The 13,272-nt window shown below is 49.1% G+C and overlaps 1 protein-coding gene across 2 annotated transcripts in view; it reads right to left on the bottom strand.

The window, feature by feature from the left end:
- The window catches only part of AFAP1L1 (actin filament associated protein 1 like 1), a 66,087-nt gene that overhangs the window by 17,906 nt on the left and 34,909 nt on the right, over positions 1-13,272 (bottom strand). For both annotated transcript variants that reach the window (XM_008255226.4, XM_017341176.3), the window contains exons 8-14: positions 11,954-12,133; positions 10,107-10,196; positions 6,743-6,836; positions 6,377-6,526; positions 5,095-5,306; positions 3,014-3,159; positions 2,309-2,381 (exon numbers count right to left, since the gene is read on the bottom strand). In XM_008255226.4, the coding sequence (XP_008253448.2) occupies positions 2,309-2,381; positions 3,014-3,159; positions 5,095-5,306; positions 6,377-6,526; positions 6,743-6,836; positions 10,107-10,196; positions 11,954-12,133 (945 nt within the window). The remainder of the gene's footprint in view (positions 1-2,308; positions 2,382-3,013; positions 3,160-5,094; positions 5,307-6,376; positions 6,527-6,742; positions 6,837-10,106; positions 10,197-11,953; positions 12,134-13,272) is intronic.

Here is a 13,272-nt window from a genome sequence, read left to right as displayed (position 1 = left end):
CACATCATTTGAAAGCATCCTTCTAATTTTGGGCCTTACTAATACAGAGTCCTCTCAAAAAACATGTCATGGGTAAAATCAGCCAACAATAGAAATGACATGAATTAATGTTACTGGCTGTGAAGAAAGAATATGAAGAACATTCAAAATGCACTGGTTCTAGTCCCGGCTGCTCTTCTTCCCATCCAGCTCTCTGCTGTGGCCAGGGAAAGCAGTGGAGGATGACCTGAGTCCTTGGGTCCCTGTACCCATGTGGGAGATCCAAAAGAAGCTCCTGGCTCCTGGCTTCAGATTGGCGCAGCTCTGGCTGTTGCGGCCATCTGGGGAGTGAACCAGCGGATGGAAGACCTCTCTCTTTCTGTCTCTACCTCTCTCTGTAACTCTTTCAAATAAATAAAATAAATCTTTTTTTTTTTTTTGACAGGCAGAGTGGACAGTGAGAGAGAGAGACAGAGAGAAAGGTCTTCCTTTTTGCCGTTGGTTCACCCTCCAATAGCTACCGCGGCCGGCGCGCTGCGGTTGGTGCACCGTGCTGATCCGATGGCAGGAGCTAGGTACTTATCCTGGTCTCCCATGGGGTGCTGGGCCTAAGGACTTGGGCCATCCAACACTGCACTCCCGGGCCACAGCAGAGAGCTGGCCTGGAAGAGGGGCAACTGGGACAGAATCTGGCGCCCCGACTGGGACTAGAACCCGGTGTGCTGGCGCCGCAAGGCGGAGGATTAGCCTAGTGAGCCGCGGTGCCGGCAATAAAATAAATCTTTAAAAGCAAAGTCACTGCCTGTGATGCTGGCATTCCATATGGGCATCAGTTCAAGTCCTAGCTGCTCCACTGCTGATTCAGCTCCCTGCTAATGCTCCTAGGAAAGCAGCGGAAGATGGCCCAAGTGCTTGGCCCCTGCACTCATGTGGAAGACCTGAAAGAAGCTCCTGGCAACTGGTTTCAGGCTGGCCTAGCCCTAGTTGTTGCAGTCATTTGGGGAATGAACCAGTGGATGGACGGTCTCACTTTCTGTAACTCTGCCTTTCAAACGAATAAAATAAATCTTAAAAAAAAATGCAGTCAAAACACAGGAAACCCTGGTGGAGAAAGATAATACTGGTTATTAGAATCATGTTAATAACAATTACACTGTTTACTGCTCCTATATAAGACCTTCTGATGTCCACGCATGGTGCCAGGTTTCTTTGACATAAAATATCTTGTTTATTTTTGCAACAGTTCTATAAGGTGAGTTCTAGAGGTGGAGTTCAGAGTCATCCTGCACCATCCATGGCAGAGATCCTGCATTCAGCCATGTCTGATGTCCTTAGCAGCTCAATTCTCCCCCACCCCCTTTTGTGGGGCCTTTCCCACCCACCAGCGCCGGATCAGAATGTGGTTTTCTTTTCTCCCAGGGGCAGGCTGCAAGGAGCTCTCGGGATCAGATGACAGCTACAGAAGCCTCACTGTAAATTAATGAGGTGGCTTTGCTTTGGTTTAGCAAGCAAAACAGGAAGATTGGCCAGCGCCGCGGCTCACTAGGCTAATCCTCCGCCTAGCGGCGCCGGCACACCGGGTTCTAGTCCCGGTCGGGGCGCCGGATTCTGTCCCGGTTGCCCCTCTTCCAGGCCAGCCCTCTGCTGTGGCCAGGGAGTGCAGTGGAGGATGGCCCAGGTGCTTGGGCCCTGCACCCCATGGGAGACCAGGAAAAGCACCTGGCTCCTGGCTCCTACCATCGGATCAGCGCAGTGCGCCGGCCGCAGCGCGCCAGCCGCGGCGGCCATTGGAGGGTGAACCAATGGCAAAAGGAAGACCTTTCTCTCTGTCTCTCTGTCTCTCTCTCTCACTGTTCACTCTGCCTGTAAAAAACAAACAAACAAAAAAACAAAAAAACAAACAAAAAAAAAACCAGGGAGACTGTCCTGGGAGTGTAAGCTCAAGCTGTGGATGACAGGTGAAGGGCTATGGCTCAGCCATACAGCACCTGCTCCAGACAGCATGCATCAGCAGTATCAGTCCACAGAGTGGTAAATGGCAGGAGAGTCCAACTACTTGGTTCAAATTGGAGATGCTGCCTCACATGTTCATAGTGCTTGGCAATTTACACAGCCCTTTCTTCGCCCCAGAGGGGGCTCCTTCTACTGCCCCACTCAGCTCCTATGCAAGGCATTCCTCATTGTTAGCCATGATCTTTGGTAAGAATGGACTCCCTTTTTGGTTGCTGGTTAAACGAAAGCAAAGGCTAAAAGGAGCAGCAAGAGAGGAATAGAAGGAGAGCTAATAAATGGCCTTTGCCACATCCTGGACAGCCTCAAGGGATCATACCGGCGTCTTTTCGTAAGGAACGTCGTCATAGATGCGGGGCTCAGGCCACTGATCCTGGCAGGATCTTGCGTATCTGGAAAACAGAAGGTATGATGATGATGACTATGATACCTGGCAGCTCACGGTGCTGTCCTGTCCACCCTCTGGCAGCTCCCAGTGTAGCATGGGAGATTTAGGAACAACAACACAGCTCCATGGACAAAGACCTGTGTGATGCTCATAACAACGCAGAAGGCGGGCAGTTCATCACCAGCATTCTGTAAATTAGAAAACACTGGATTCAAGATGGCACCCAACCAGCTATGCTTCTACAGCTGGTGGTGATACAGCTGGGACTTGAATCTGGTTCCTGTAATGCCCAAGGCCATGGGCCAGCCTCACGCCCATTTGATGCTCAAGACTGTCAGAGCCTACAGTCCTGGAGCCTACAGTCCTGGGCAGGTGGGCAGAGCCCAGGCCACTGCTCCAGGACTCCTCCACCTTTGCTTATTCCATCCCCAGCTGCCGTTGATCCCCGGTTCTCTCCTATAGCGAGCTCCTCCTTGCTGGAAGGGGAAGGCATCTTTCTAGCTTCCCAAGGAAGCACCGTCCTCCTCAGCTCTTCCTCCCCTTCCTCCCAGTTCCCCAGGATGGACTCTGAGCCTCTGAGACAGAGCAGAGACACGAGGGGCCCTGGCCAGGTGTGGTAGCCCAGGGGTCTCTTACAGGAAGGAGTTGCGCCCAGCACTGACGATGCTGGTTAAGGTCTCTACATCCACGTAGTCATAGTGCAGTGCCTCAGGTGTGACTTTGGAGCCCATCTCTACCAGCAGCAGCCCCAGCCAGCGACCCATGTCCTCTGAACAGTTTGCCTGCAGAAGAAGCACAGGGGGAGTCCATTTTGGCACTGCCAGTGCATCTGGCTCCCTGCTTATTCCAGCCAAAGCCACAAATATTTCTAAGTATCTACTGCACATGCAATACTTACAGATCACAGAGGAATGAGATGAGAATACACACTCAGAAATCCAAGAGGCTGCCCTCTTCGCTCTAGGTATCTGCCATGTCTTCAGAGAGGCCTTCCTGGACTATCTCTCTAAGATAACATGACTTCACTCTGTAGCCCAGGTCCTCTGAACCACTTGTTTGTATTCAGATGTTACCTGAACTATGGCTTGACTATTTGTTCCCCCAAAACTTGGGAGTTTGGTCCCCAAACTCCTGTTTATGGTTCTAAGAGGATGGAAATGAAATGTAATTTTGCTGTTGGGAGCTAGGGCTTTGCAGAGTGACTGGGTTGGATTAAGTCATTGGGTGGAGTGTCCATGACTGAATCCTGGTGGTTTTATAAGAGATCACATAGATACAGACAGGTGCATGTTCCCTGTCTCTTACCATGTGATTCCCTGTACAGGAGTCTGCCAGCAGGAAAGCTACCACCAGTGATGGAGCCAGTGGGACCACCTGATTTTGAACTGCTAACCTCCAGAACTGTAAGCCAAAGAAAACCTTTTGTCTTTATAAATCAGTTGCCTCAGGAATTTCCTTATAGTAATAAAAACAAATACCCTGACTTTTTCTAAAAAAGTATTTTTATTAGACTATTTCTCATACAATGCCATTAATTTTCCTTTGTATTATAATTGACAATATTTATAGCATTGTATACAGCAAAGTGTCCAAAAACAACTCATACTTAATGTAAATTCTCATTTAGAGACTATTATTGTAAAGTTAATTTAACACTCAAATGCCAAAACTGAATAAAGGAGCTACATTTTTTTCTAGAAAGCTTGAAGTGTAAATTAAGAGAGAATAAGAGACTCAAACTAGCAAAAAATGGAAGCAAGTTCCAGAGGAAGCAATGGTTGGGTTGTGGGCAAAGGCAATGGGAGCAGGAGGCTGGGTTCAAGGTCTAGGAAGAGACAAAGCACTTGTCTGCCCTGGCCTGAGTTTCCCTATCTGTAATGTGAGAAGGTGGTTAAGTTGTTCTCCACTGTTGACTCTCAATAGCCAGAGGACTGCCATGTGGAAGAGACTTTGAATGCCTCCTGCATGATTTCGGAGAAGGTAGGAGGGATAATGAATGACAGACGTGAAGCCACATTTCATTCCCTCATTTGTTCTATAAGTGTTTGTTAAGAGCCTACATTATGTGTTTGTGCACATGATATCTGGCAGGGTTCTAGAAAAATGAAAGTATGCCAACCCCTTGAAAAAGTATGCATAATGATTGCTTTGATGGAGCTTTTAGACTTTAGCTCAGTATGGGGAAATCTTGCTACACAGTCTGAGTTGTTTGATGGGACAGGCATACTACCTTCAAGGGGAGTGGTTCAGCAGAGTGGTTCAGCAGAGGTGGCTGAACCCTGGGGGGATGTTCCTGGGGTCAGGTCCCAGTTAGATTAGACCAGGTGCCTTTCATTTTAAGATCAGGGGCATAAACAAGCTTTGATTTTAGGGCTGGCAGTTTGAGTTAATAACAAATGCAGAATGCTCTGTTAAGTTTGAATTTCAGGTCGACAATGAATAATCTTTGAGTTTAGGTATGTCCCAAATCTTGCATGGGTATATTTGTGTAAAAAACATCATTCATTGTATACTTGAAATTCAGACTGATTTGGGTGTCCTGGATGTTATCTGGCTACCCTGCCAGGTCACTCAACAGCCCCTAGGCTTGCCTTTCTTTCCCCCTAGTCCCTGCCGTGTTAATAGCAAGTATCCCCTCCAAAAAAAAAAAAAAAAAAAAAAAGAGAGACACCCAGGCCAGAGTCCATTACCAAGAGCGTCCTGGACCCTCCTCTCACCTCCAAGATGGCCACCTCCTGTCGGTTGCGCAGGATCCTGAAGGCAAAGGGGTGTCTGGGCCCAAAGCCTGGGGCCACCTCGCAGCCGCAGAGGGCGATGGCATTCACATGAGTGCGCAGGTCGTTGCGGTCCTTGTGGAAATACAGTGTGCCGTGCTGGAGGCGGCACCAGCGTTCCTTCCAGCCCTGGCTCACCAGCACGTTCAGGTAGCCTGGCAGGGGAGAGGGTGGTGTGATGCAGGCCAGGTGCATGGTTCACACATGGGAGAGAACACCAGGACATGCCCAGCCTGCAGCTGGAGAGAAGGCATCTGGGCCTTTCCGGTTGGTGATCTTGGGTATCTCGTGATGAGTGTCCACTAAGTAGCTGGGATATGGGCAGTGATATCCCTGTCCATATACACCTGCATGGTCTTGGGGCCACATGAAGGTCAGCGGCAAGGGCAGGAACTACCAACACATTGTCCTTCCTGCCTTTCCTCACCTTAAAATAAAACTGTCACTAAAAGCTGGACAATAATGGCAGATGGTGACACCTGGTGGCAGCGTGTGGGAACAGGAACATCTAGCTGAGGGAAACCATTAGAAGACAGAGCAAGGCATAAGCACAGTACAGCAGGTGATGAATTAGAATTTCTTCTTATTGTTTTAGGCTTTAATCTTTTTACACTGACATGCCATTATTCCCTGATGACAAAATTTTTATTTGAGGCTACAGGTTTTTATAATTTTTTTTCAGGGCCAGTAGAATATTACTGCCTATTTAAAACACTGGTATGACTTTCTACTGAATTCCAGTATATGGAATCCTTCATTTAATAAAATGTGTCCCACCTCCAAGCCACTTTTAACTCAAACTGAATGCACTTACCTACTTATATCCAGACATTTCTATCTAAGACTGGATGTAAATTGTAGGCCTGGCATGTTATCGGCTGGGAAATAAGGTAAAGGTCTGTACTTTCCTCTTATTACAGTGGGGGAAACTGAGACAGCGAAGTGCAGAGATAGACAGGGATTTGGGGTAAGGTCACAGGAGCACAGGAATATGGGCATCAGCTGGCTATTCCTTTTGCTGAGCATTGTGGGAGAGGTAATGGGGCCAGGATGGTGATTGACATGTTGATTGTTGACAAATTAGTGTTAAGCCATCCATTGGCCTGGGATTCTCTCTTCTGCCATGGGTGTGAGGTGGATGAGGCATGGCAGGGCTCCTGGCTTCAGCCTCAAGACCCCATGTCCACTAGGCCAGACCTCCCTCCTCCCCATGGCCCACACCCACCACAGCATGGAACCTCCTCGGCAGAGGGTGTTTGCGGGTCATCAGCCAGGGCCTTCTTCTTGGAGAAGCTGATGATGCGGGTGATCTTGCGGCCTGCAGCCCTGCTCATGGAGCCCTTCAGCTCCGCCAGGCTACTCTTCTTTCCTTTGCCTGTTGTACAGAGATGCATCAGGAAAGTGGGGAGCCCCAGATCCCACTTTCACCCAACCCTGGACTTCCCTGTTGCCCCCGTGGTGACTGGTCTGTGGCTCCAAGTATGCCAGGCTGGATCATCTTACCCAGGTCTCCAAACTGGTCAGCATCTGCTTTGCCATTGTGTCCCCTCCCAGCTCTGGTATCCCCCATCCTGAGCCCGTAGATTCCTACCATGTTCACATGCCTCCCGACGGCCAAGGGTGGAACAGTTGTCACCTGTGCTCAAGCTATCCGAGTCTGAGGTCTGCTTCTCTTGGGACAGCCTCTGGAGTAGGACACAGACAGCCTCATATTAGAGGACACACTGATGAAGACCCCTTTATTGGTTCAGTATCCCCCAACTCCCCCAGCACAAGATAATTAGCTAACAAGTAGTTGTCAGCTGCAATCATGTGCCAGAAACCATACCAGGTAGTGGGAAGACCACTGAGACTAGACATGGATGTGTCTTTTAGTTACTCTTGGTCTACATGGAAGCAAGGCAACTAATGGTAACACATTAGGATCAATGCTGTAGGAGTTTGGACTGTATTCAGCAGGAGACAGGGAGCTGGAATGGTATTTAAGTGGGATATAATGACATCCAGCTTGGTTTAGGAAGTTCCCTCCAGTGGCATTGTGGGGACAGACAAGATTGCGCAAGACTGGAAGCAGGGGCTGGTGCCGTGGCTCACTGGTTAATCCTCCGCAAGCAGTGCCGGTATCGCATATGGGCGCCGGGTTCTAGTCCCGGTTGCTCCTCTTCCAGTCCAGCTCTCTGCTGTGGCCCAGGAGGGCAGTGGAGGATGGCCCAAGTGCTTGGGCCCTGCACCCGCATGGGAGACCAGGAGGAAGCATCTGGCTCCTGGCTTCAGATTGGCGCAGCGCTGGCTGTAGTGGTGGCCATTTGGGGAGTGAACCAACAGAAGGAAGACCTTTCTCTCTGTCTCTCTCTTTTACTGTCTAGCTCTATCTGTCAAATAAAAAAAAAAAAAAAAGAAGAAGACTGGAAGCAAAGGAACCACTAAACAAAGGGTCATACTGGTCAAGAGAAGGGGATAAGCCCAGATAACAGTGAGGATGGGGAAATGGATGGGCAGAGACATTCAAAGTAGTCATAATGGACTTGGGACCACAATAGCAACCCATTATGATCCTACCTTGGTGGAGAGAGGATGGTAAGGCTAGACAGACAGACACAACCATACCTACCATGTTAACAACCATATTAGCAGCCAACATTATTTTTTTTCACTGTACCAACTCAGGATCATTCATTCATTTAGACAAGGTCAATTAAGGGCCTACTAGGTAGCATGGGAAGTGGTGTGAAGTGGCCAGACCAGCCTTGGAAGAAATTGGTGACTTTCCTACCACTTACTAGCTGAGGGAATATGGGAAATTCCTCCCATTTTCCTGAGGTTTGGATTTCCTACCTGAATCACACCCATTTCAGAGGGCTGCTGTGAGGCACCAGGCAACTTGGTCCAGGTGGAATTATGAGGCCAATATATTGTACCATTTCTAACACCTGTGTGGTGTGCTGCCATCTTGCATTAAGGGGCTAAACTGTGCCAGTCAGACTTGGGACAGGATGCTGATGACTCCAGCCCACCTAAAAGGTGGAATTACAGAGCTGAGGCCCTTAAATGTTTCCTGTTGAGGATCCCCAGCTCAGGCCTGGGATGCTTTTCTCTAAGTCTAGTACTGAGGTACAGAGAGTATAGGAGATGTCCAGGACAGGTGGACAAATGGCAGCTGTAAGAAATGGGAGCAAACTGTCCAAGCATAAAGCTTCATGTCTGTGAACTGTGGAGCAGAAGTTATGGCTGTAGTTGTCCTCAATGGTGTACAGATGGCAAGTTTCTCATTAAGATAGAGAACACATACAAACACTGTGTGCACCCTGGAATTAAGCACATGGTGATGGCACTACAATCCTATGATTCCATGGAGAGATAAATTCCCCCACCCAGATACCACAACCCCATCCTGTCTCCCCACCAGAATTATCCTGAATATTCAGCCACAGGAAAGCCCAACTGCACAAGCTGGCCCCATCCACCTCACTATGAATCCCTCATACTGCACTACAGCACATGACCTACAATTGTGACACTCCCCTCACCCCACACATACACACTTCTGTCCCCTTCCCTTGGCCACCTATGCCTCCATGCAGTCTTGTCCATACTTTAGGCTTTAGGGATCATCATAGTTACTGGCTTCTCTAACCCTCCCTGCCCTTCTGGCCATCGTGAGCTCCCGCCTCCACCCCCTTGTAGGATCAACACGCTTGTAAGCTCCCCCTTTACTCTGAGCCAAGCTGTTCTGGCTGCTTCCAATTCCACGCTTCCTCCTGCTCCAGCACCTGCTTCTTCGGCTTGCCCCTCCCCTTCCTTGCTAATGTTTCATTATCACTTGAAATGTCACTTCCACAGGGAATTTTCCCCAACCTCTGACACAGGGGCAAGCCATGCTCCCAGAGTGCCTGGTACTTTTCCTTCCTAGCATGTGCACAGCTTGGCGTGTACGTGTCTGCTTCTCCCTGGGTGTAAGCACTGTGAGGGCAGGGTTGTGTCTGTCTCTGGATTACATGAAGTGGCCTAGCACAGTGAGTAGTGTGCATGGATACTAAGTGCTGGTAGAGTGGGTGCTCAGGACATTCATCACTAGGAGTCAGAGTGTCTGGATTTAAATCCCAGCTCTGGGGGCAGGCACTTGGTATAGAGGATAAGATGCTGCTTTGGATACCAGTATCCCATATTGGAGTGCCCGGGTTTGAGCCTTGCCTTCATTCCCAATTCCAGCTTCCTGCTGGTGTTCACTCTGGCTCCCGTAGTTGGGTCTTGGCCACCCACATGGGAGGTCTGGATTGAATTTCTGGCTTCTGGCTTCAGCTTGTCTCAGTCCTGGCTGTTGCCAGCATTTGGGAGAGAAAACAAGTGGATGGGAACTCTATATTTCTGTCTCTATTTCCTAAATAAATAAATAATTAAAAAGTCCTAGCTCTGTTTATTTATTAGGTAACTAGGTGAATCTCCATGTGCCTGATGTTTTTTTCATCTGAAAAAACCTACTCAGACTAGGCATATTCCCATCATCTAAATGCTATTCTATACTGTATTTTGTAAGTCTCAGGTATGTGGGTGTTAAATGTTACACTAGACTGTAATATCCTTGTGAGGACATTTAGGCCTGTGTCCCTCTACCATCCAAACTAACTGGAAAAGCAAGATCCTAGAACATAAGCGCTGCTGGCCTGACCAGCTGACTAACAAATGCTTCACTCATGGCCCAAGCAGGCTCACTCCTTTTCTGACTGACAAACTTCAATCTGTTTTTCATGGCACAGTTCCTATGTGACTCTCCTCTCCTGGCAGAATCAGTCACTTCCTCCTCTGGCTCCTGCTGCAGCCTGGACATGAGCACTCACTGATGTATACACATGTGAATTCAGTAGACAATTATTGAAACAACCTGTGAGCTCCCCCAGGGTGAACCCCGTGTTCCGAGTACCCACTGCCCAGCATGGGGGGCACTAGTGGAGACATACCTTGTCTAGGTCCACCTTGCACAGGAGGACTGGGGACCTGGGGACCTCCAGCCCTTCGGCTCTAACTGGCTTGCTCACCTCCCGAACTACCTGTAGACAGGACACACAGCTGTAAACAGGGAGGCAAAAATGGAAGAATGGAATCTGTGTGGATGGGGCATTGGGCAGAAGGTCAGGGTCACCGGAGGAAGAGATGGGCCGTTAGCTGCCTGAACAGGTGTGGTGTGCTCGGGATCTAAAAGGCTTTCTTCTCCATCTGTCCCTCAGATTGAAAAGATGCAGGGCTGGGAATCAAGAGGCTTGGCTTCTAGACCTGGCTTCAGTGATCCTAGTTGTGTGGCTTTTAGAAAGCCACTGCCCTGCTCTGGACCTCAGTGTCCACTTCTGTAGTATGGGAATGATGCTCATCTTTGGTTTGGGTTGTCTGAGGACACAGAGATCATGGCTGTGATGGGTGATGGAAACCGCAAGCCTCACTAGGGTGAGGCGCCTGCTATGACCGTGTGGACCTTTACAGCAACCTAAGAGGCAGCAAGGGTTAAAAATGGCACCAATGATTGCAATGATGTGGAAACTGACACGTAAAAGTCCCTGGCCCAAGGCCACTTGGCAGTAAACAGGCAGATCCTGAAGTAACGGCAGCCATCACTCGTTGCTCACCTGTCAGATGGCTTTCTGTGGATTGCCTCATTTTTATCCCCACCACAGCCTTGTGATCCCTGAATTACACATTAGGAGGATGAGCTGTTAGGCAGCAGCAGCAAACACCAAACATGGCTGCCTGCTCTGGCCCTGTGGCCCTGTGGCTATGTGCTCTTCCCTGTGGGAAGTCAAGCCAGGCCTCTTAACCCAGGGTCCATGGCTCCTTCTTCTGACCCCTCCAGCCCCTGGAGGGCAGAGGCTCCTCCCCGCCCCCCAGCAGGCAGGTTCTCTCCCTTCCTTCCTCTCCTGAGACCAGGGCAGCAATGAGAAACAACACACATTCCGGTTGGAGAGTGGGTTATCACAGGAAGGAAGGGAGGAAGGGCAGGGGGGGAGGTGCTTGGTTCCATTGTTCCAGCAGGGAGATTGGAGGAGTAGGGGAGAGGTGTCCAAGGGAAGCAGAGGCAGGCAAGAACAGATCAGTAAGAACGAATTGGGGTGGGGGCTTCGCTGTCGTTGCAGCAGTAAGGCCTGGCAGCTTCTGGACACTTACTCTCTGGCAGGCGCTGCGACAGGTATTCTCTAGAATACTGACAAGACCCACTTTACTGATGAGGATTCTGAGGCACAGCGAGGGGAAGTTGTTTGCAGAGTATCACACAGCCAGTAAATGCATGGCACCAAAGTCCTCTCTTGCTATCACTATGCTGTCCCGTCTGTGGCCTTTGGAGGAGATTCATTTTTTAGCTTCTAATCCTCCCCCCAAACCACTTGGTTTTATGACCTTGGCAAGTCATGGAAGTTTTCTGTGCCTCATTTTCCTCATCTGTAAAATGGAAGCCATAATGGTCCCATTGTAAAGGGTAAATGACATCATATGTGTAAAGTGCCTAGCACAGGGGCCGGTGCCGTGGCTCACTTGGTTAATCCTCTGCCTGCAGCACCGGCATCCCATATGGGCACCGGGTTCTAGTCCTGGTTGCTCCTCTTCCAGTCCAGCTCTCTGCTGTGGCCCAGGAGGGCAGTGGAGGATGGCCCAAGTGCTTGGGCCCCTTTGTGACCAGGGTGCTTGGGCCCAAGCATGGCCTGCTTCTCCCCTGAATAAGGCTTGGTTCATTCCATGGGTAGGATCCGGTCCCCAGAGGCTGGTCCCAGGGAAGACAGGAGGAAAGGACAGGTGGGTGGGAAGCGCAGGTCCCATGTACCTTCAACCACTCTTCGGCCTGCTCCCGGCTCTGCAGAGCCAGCACCAAGACCTCTGTGGCCCCCTGGGAGAAGTGCAGCTCGTGCCTCTTGTGCCGGCTGTCCTTGGGCACGTAGCTGACATTGCAGACTCCCAGTGCCAACCTCAGATGCGGCTGCCGGTCCTTGGAGCTCTTGTAGCACTGGGCAGGGAGAGAAGGGGTGGATTCTGGAGTTGGGGGGAGAGGAGGGAGACCCCTCACACAAAGGCTCAGGGATCATTCCTCTACCCCAGAGACCTCTCCAACCCAGCCCGCCCATGGGCACTGCACGAGGACACTCAGAAGCCCGGCCCCTCTGGGCAATCCTTAGGTATACCACCTGCTTAGGAAAAGTCAGATTTCAGCACAATGCCAGGGACACCATGATAGCCTAAAGAATCAGCGAAGATATAGGCTGGCTTGGGAGGAATCTGGTTCAAAGAGTTCCTTGGCAGGAACTGGGCAGAGAGAATTCTAGGAGACACAGAGTTGGCTTTGGGAAGTCATTACTTTATCACATTGATTGTCATTCTCCATTCTTACTATGATGCCAGCATTGCCAGCATTACCACCATATCAGAAACTGAAAGTGACATTACAAAAAAGGAAAATTACAGGCCAATTTCTCTCCTAACATAGTGGTAAAAGCCCTGAACAAATATCCTCAGAGAATTGGTTTTGGACTACCCCCGCCACCCATGGACATCAAAATCTGAGGATGGTTAAGCCCCTTATATAAAATGGAATGATATTTGCATATAACTTATGCACATTTTACTATATACTCATGTAGGTTAGTTATACTTAATAAAATGTTAATGACACATAAATAGTTGTTATAAGTATGTTTTATAAAAAAAGTATGCACAAGTTCAGTACAGATGCAGTTTTTTGCAGACTTTTTTTTTTTATTTCAACCCAGTTTTACAGAATATTTTTGATCCACAGCTGGTTAAATCTCTGGATGTAGAACCTGTGAATACAGACCTGTGGACCCAGTAAGCTGACTGTACTAGCAAACCTAGACACATATAAAGGGCACATTAAAACCAAGTGGGATTTATTCTAGGAATGCAAGGATGGTTAAGATTCAAATCAACCATATAGTTCATCATATTAACAGGAAAAAAAGGAAATCACAGATCTCAATGGAGGCAGAATCAGTACCCACTTGTGATAAAAACTCTTAGCAAACTAGAATCTAGGGGGCGCCTTCTTTCATGATAATAAGGAACATCTACAAACAACCCAAACATCAGCCTTTGTTAGGTGGTTGTTTGACTTAGTGGTTAAGAGAGCAG

This window comes from Oryctolagus cuniculus, chromosome 6 (assembly GCF_964237555.1).
Source record: "Oryctolagus cuniculus chromosome 6, mOryCun1.1, whole genome shotgun sequence".
Classification (NCBI taxonomy): domain Eukaryota; kingdom Metazoa; phylum Chordata; class Mammalia; order Lagomorpha; family Leporidae; genus Oryctolagus; species Oryctolagus cuniculus.
Note: the sequence above shows the minus strand (reverse complement) of the source record. Positions and strands in the feature narration are given on the sequence as shown.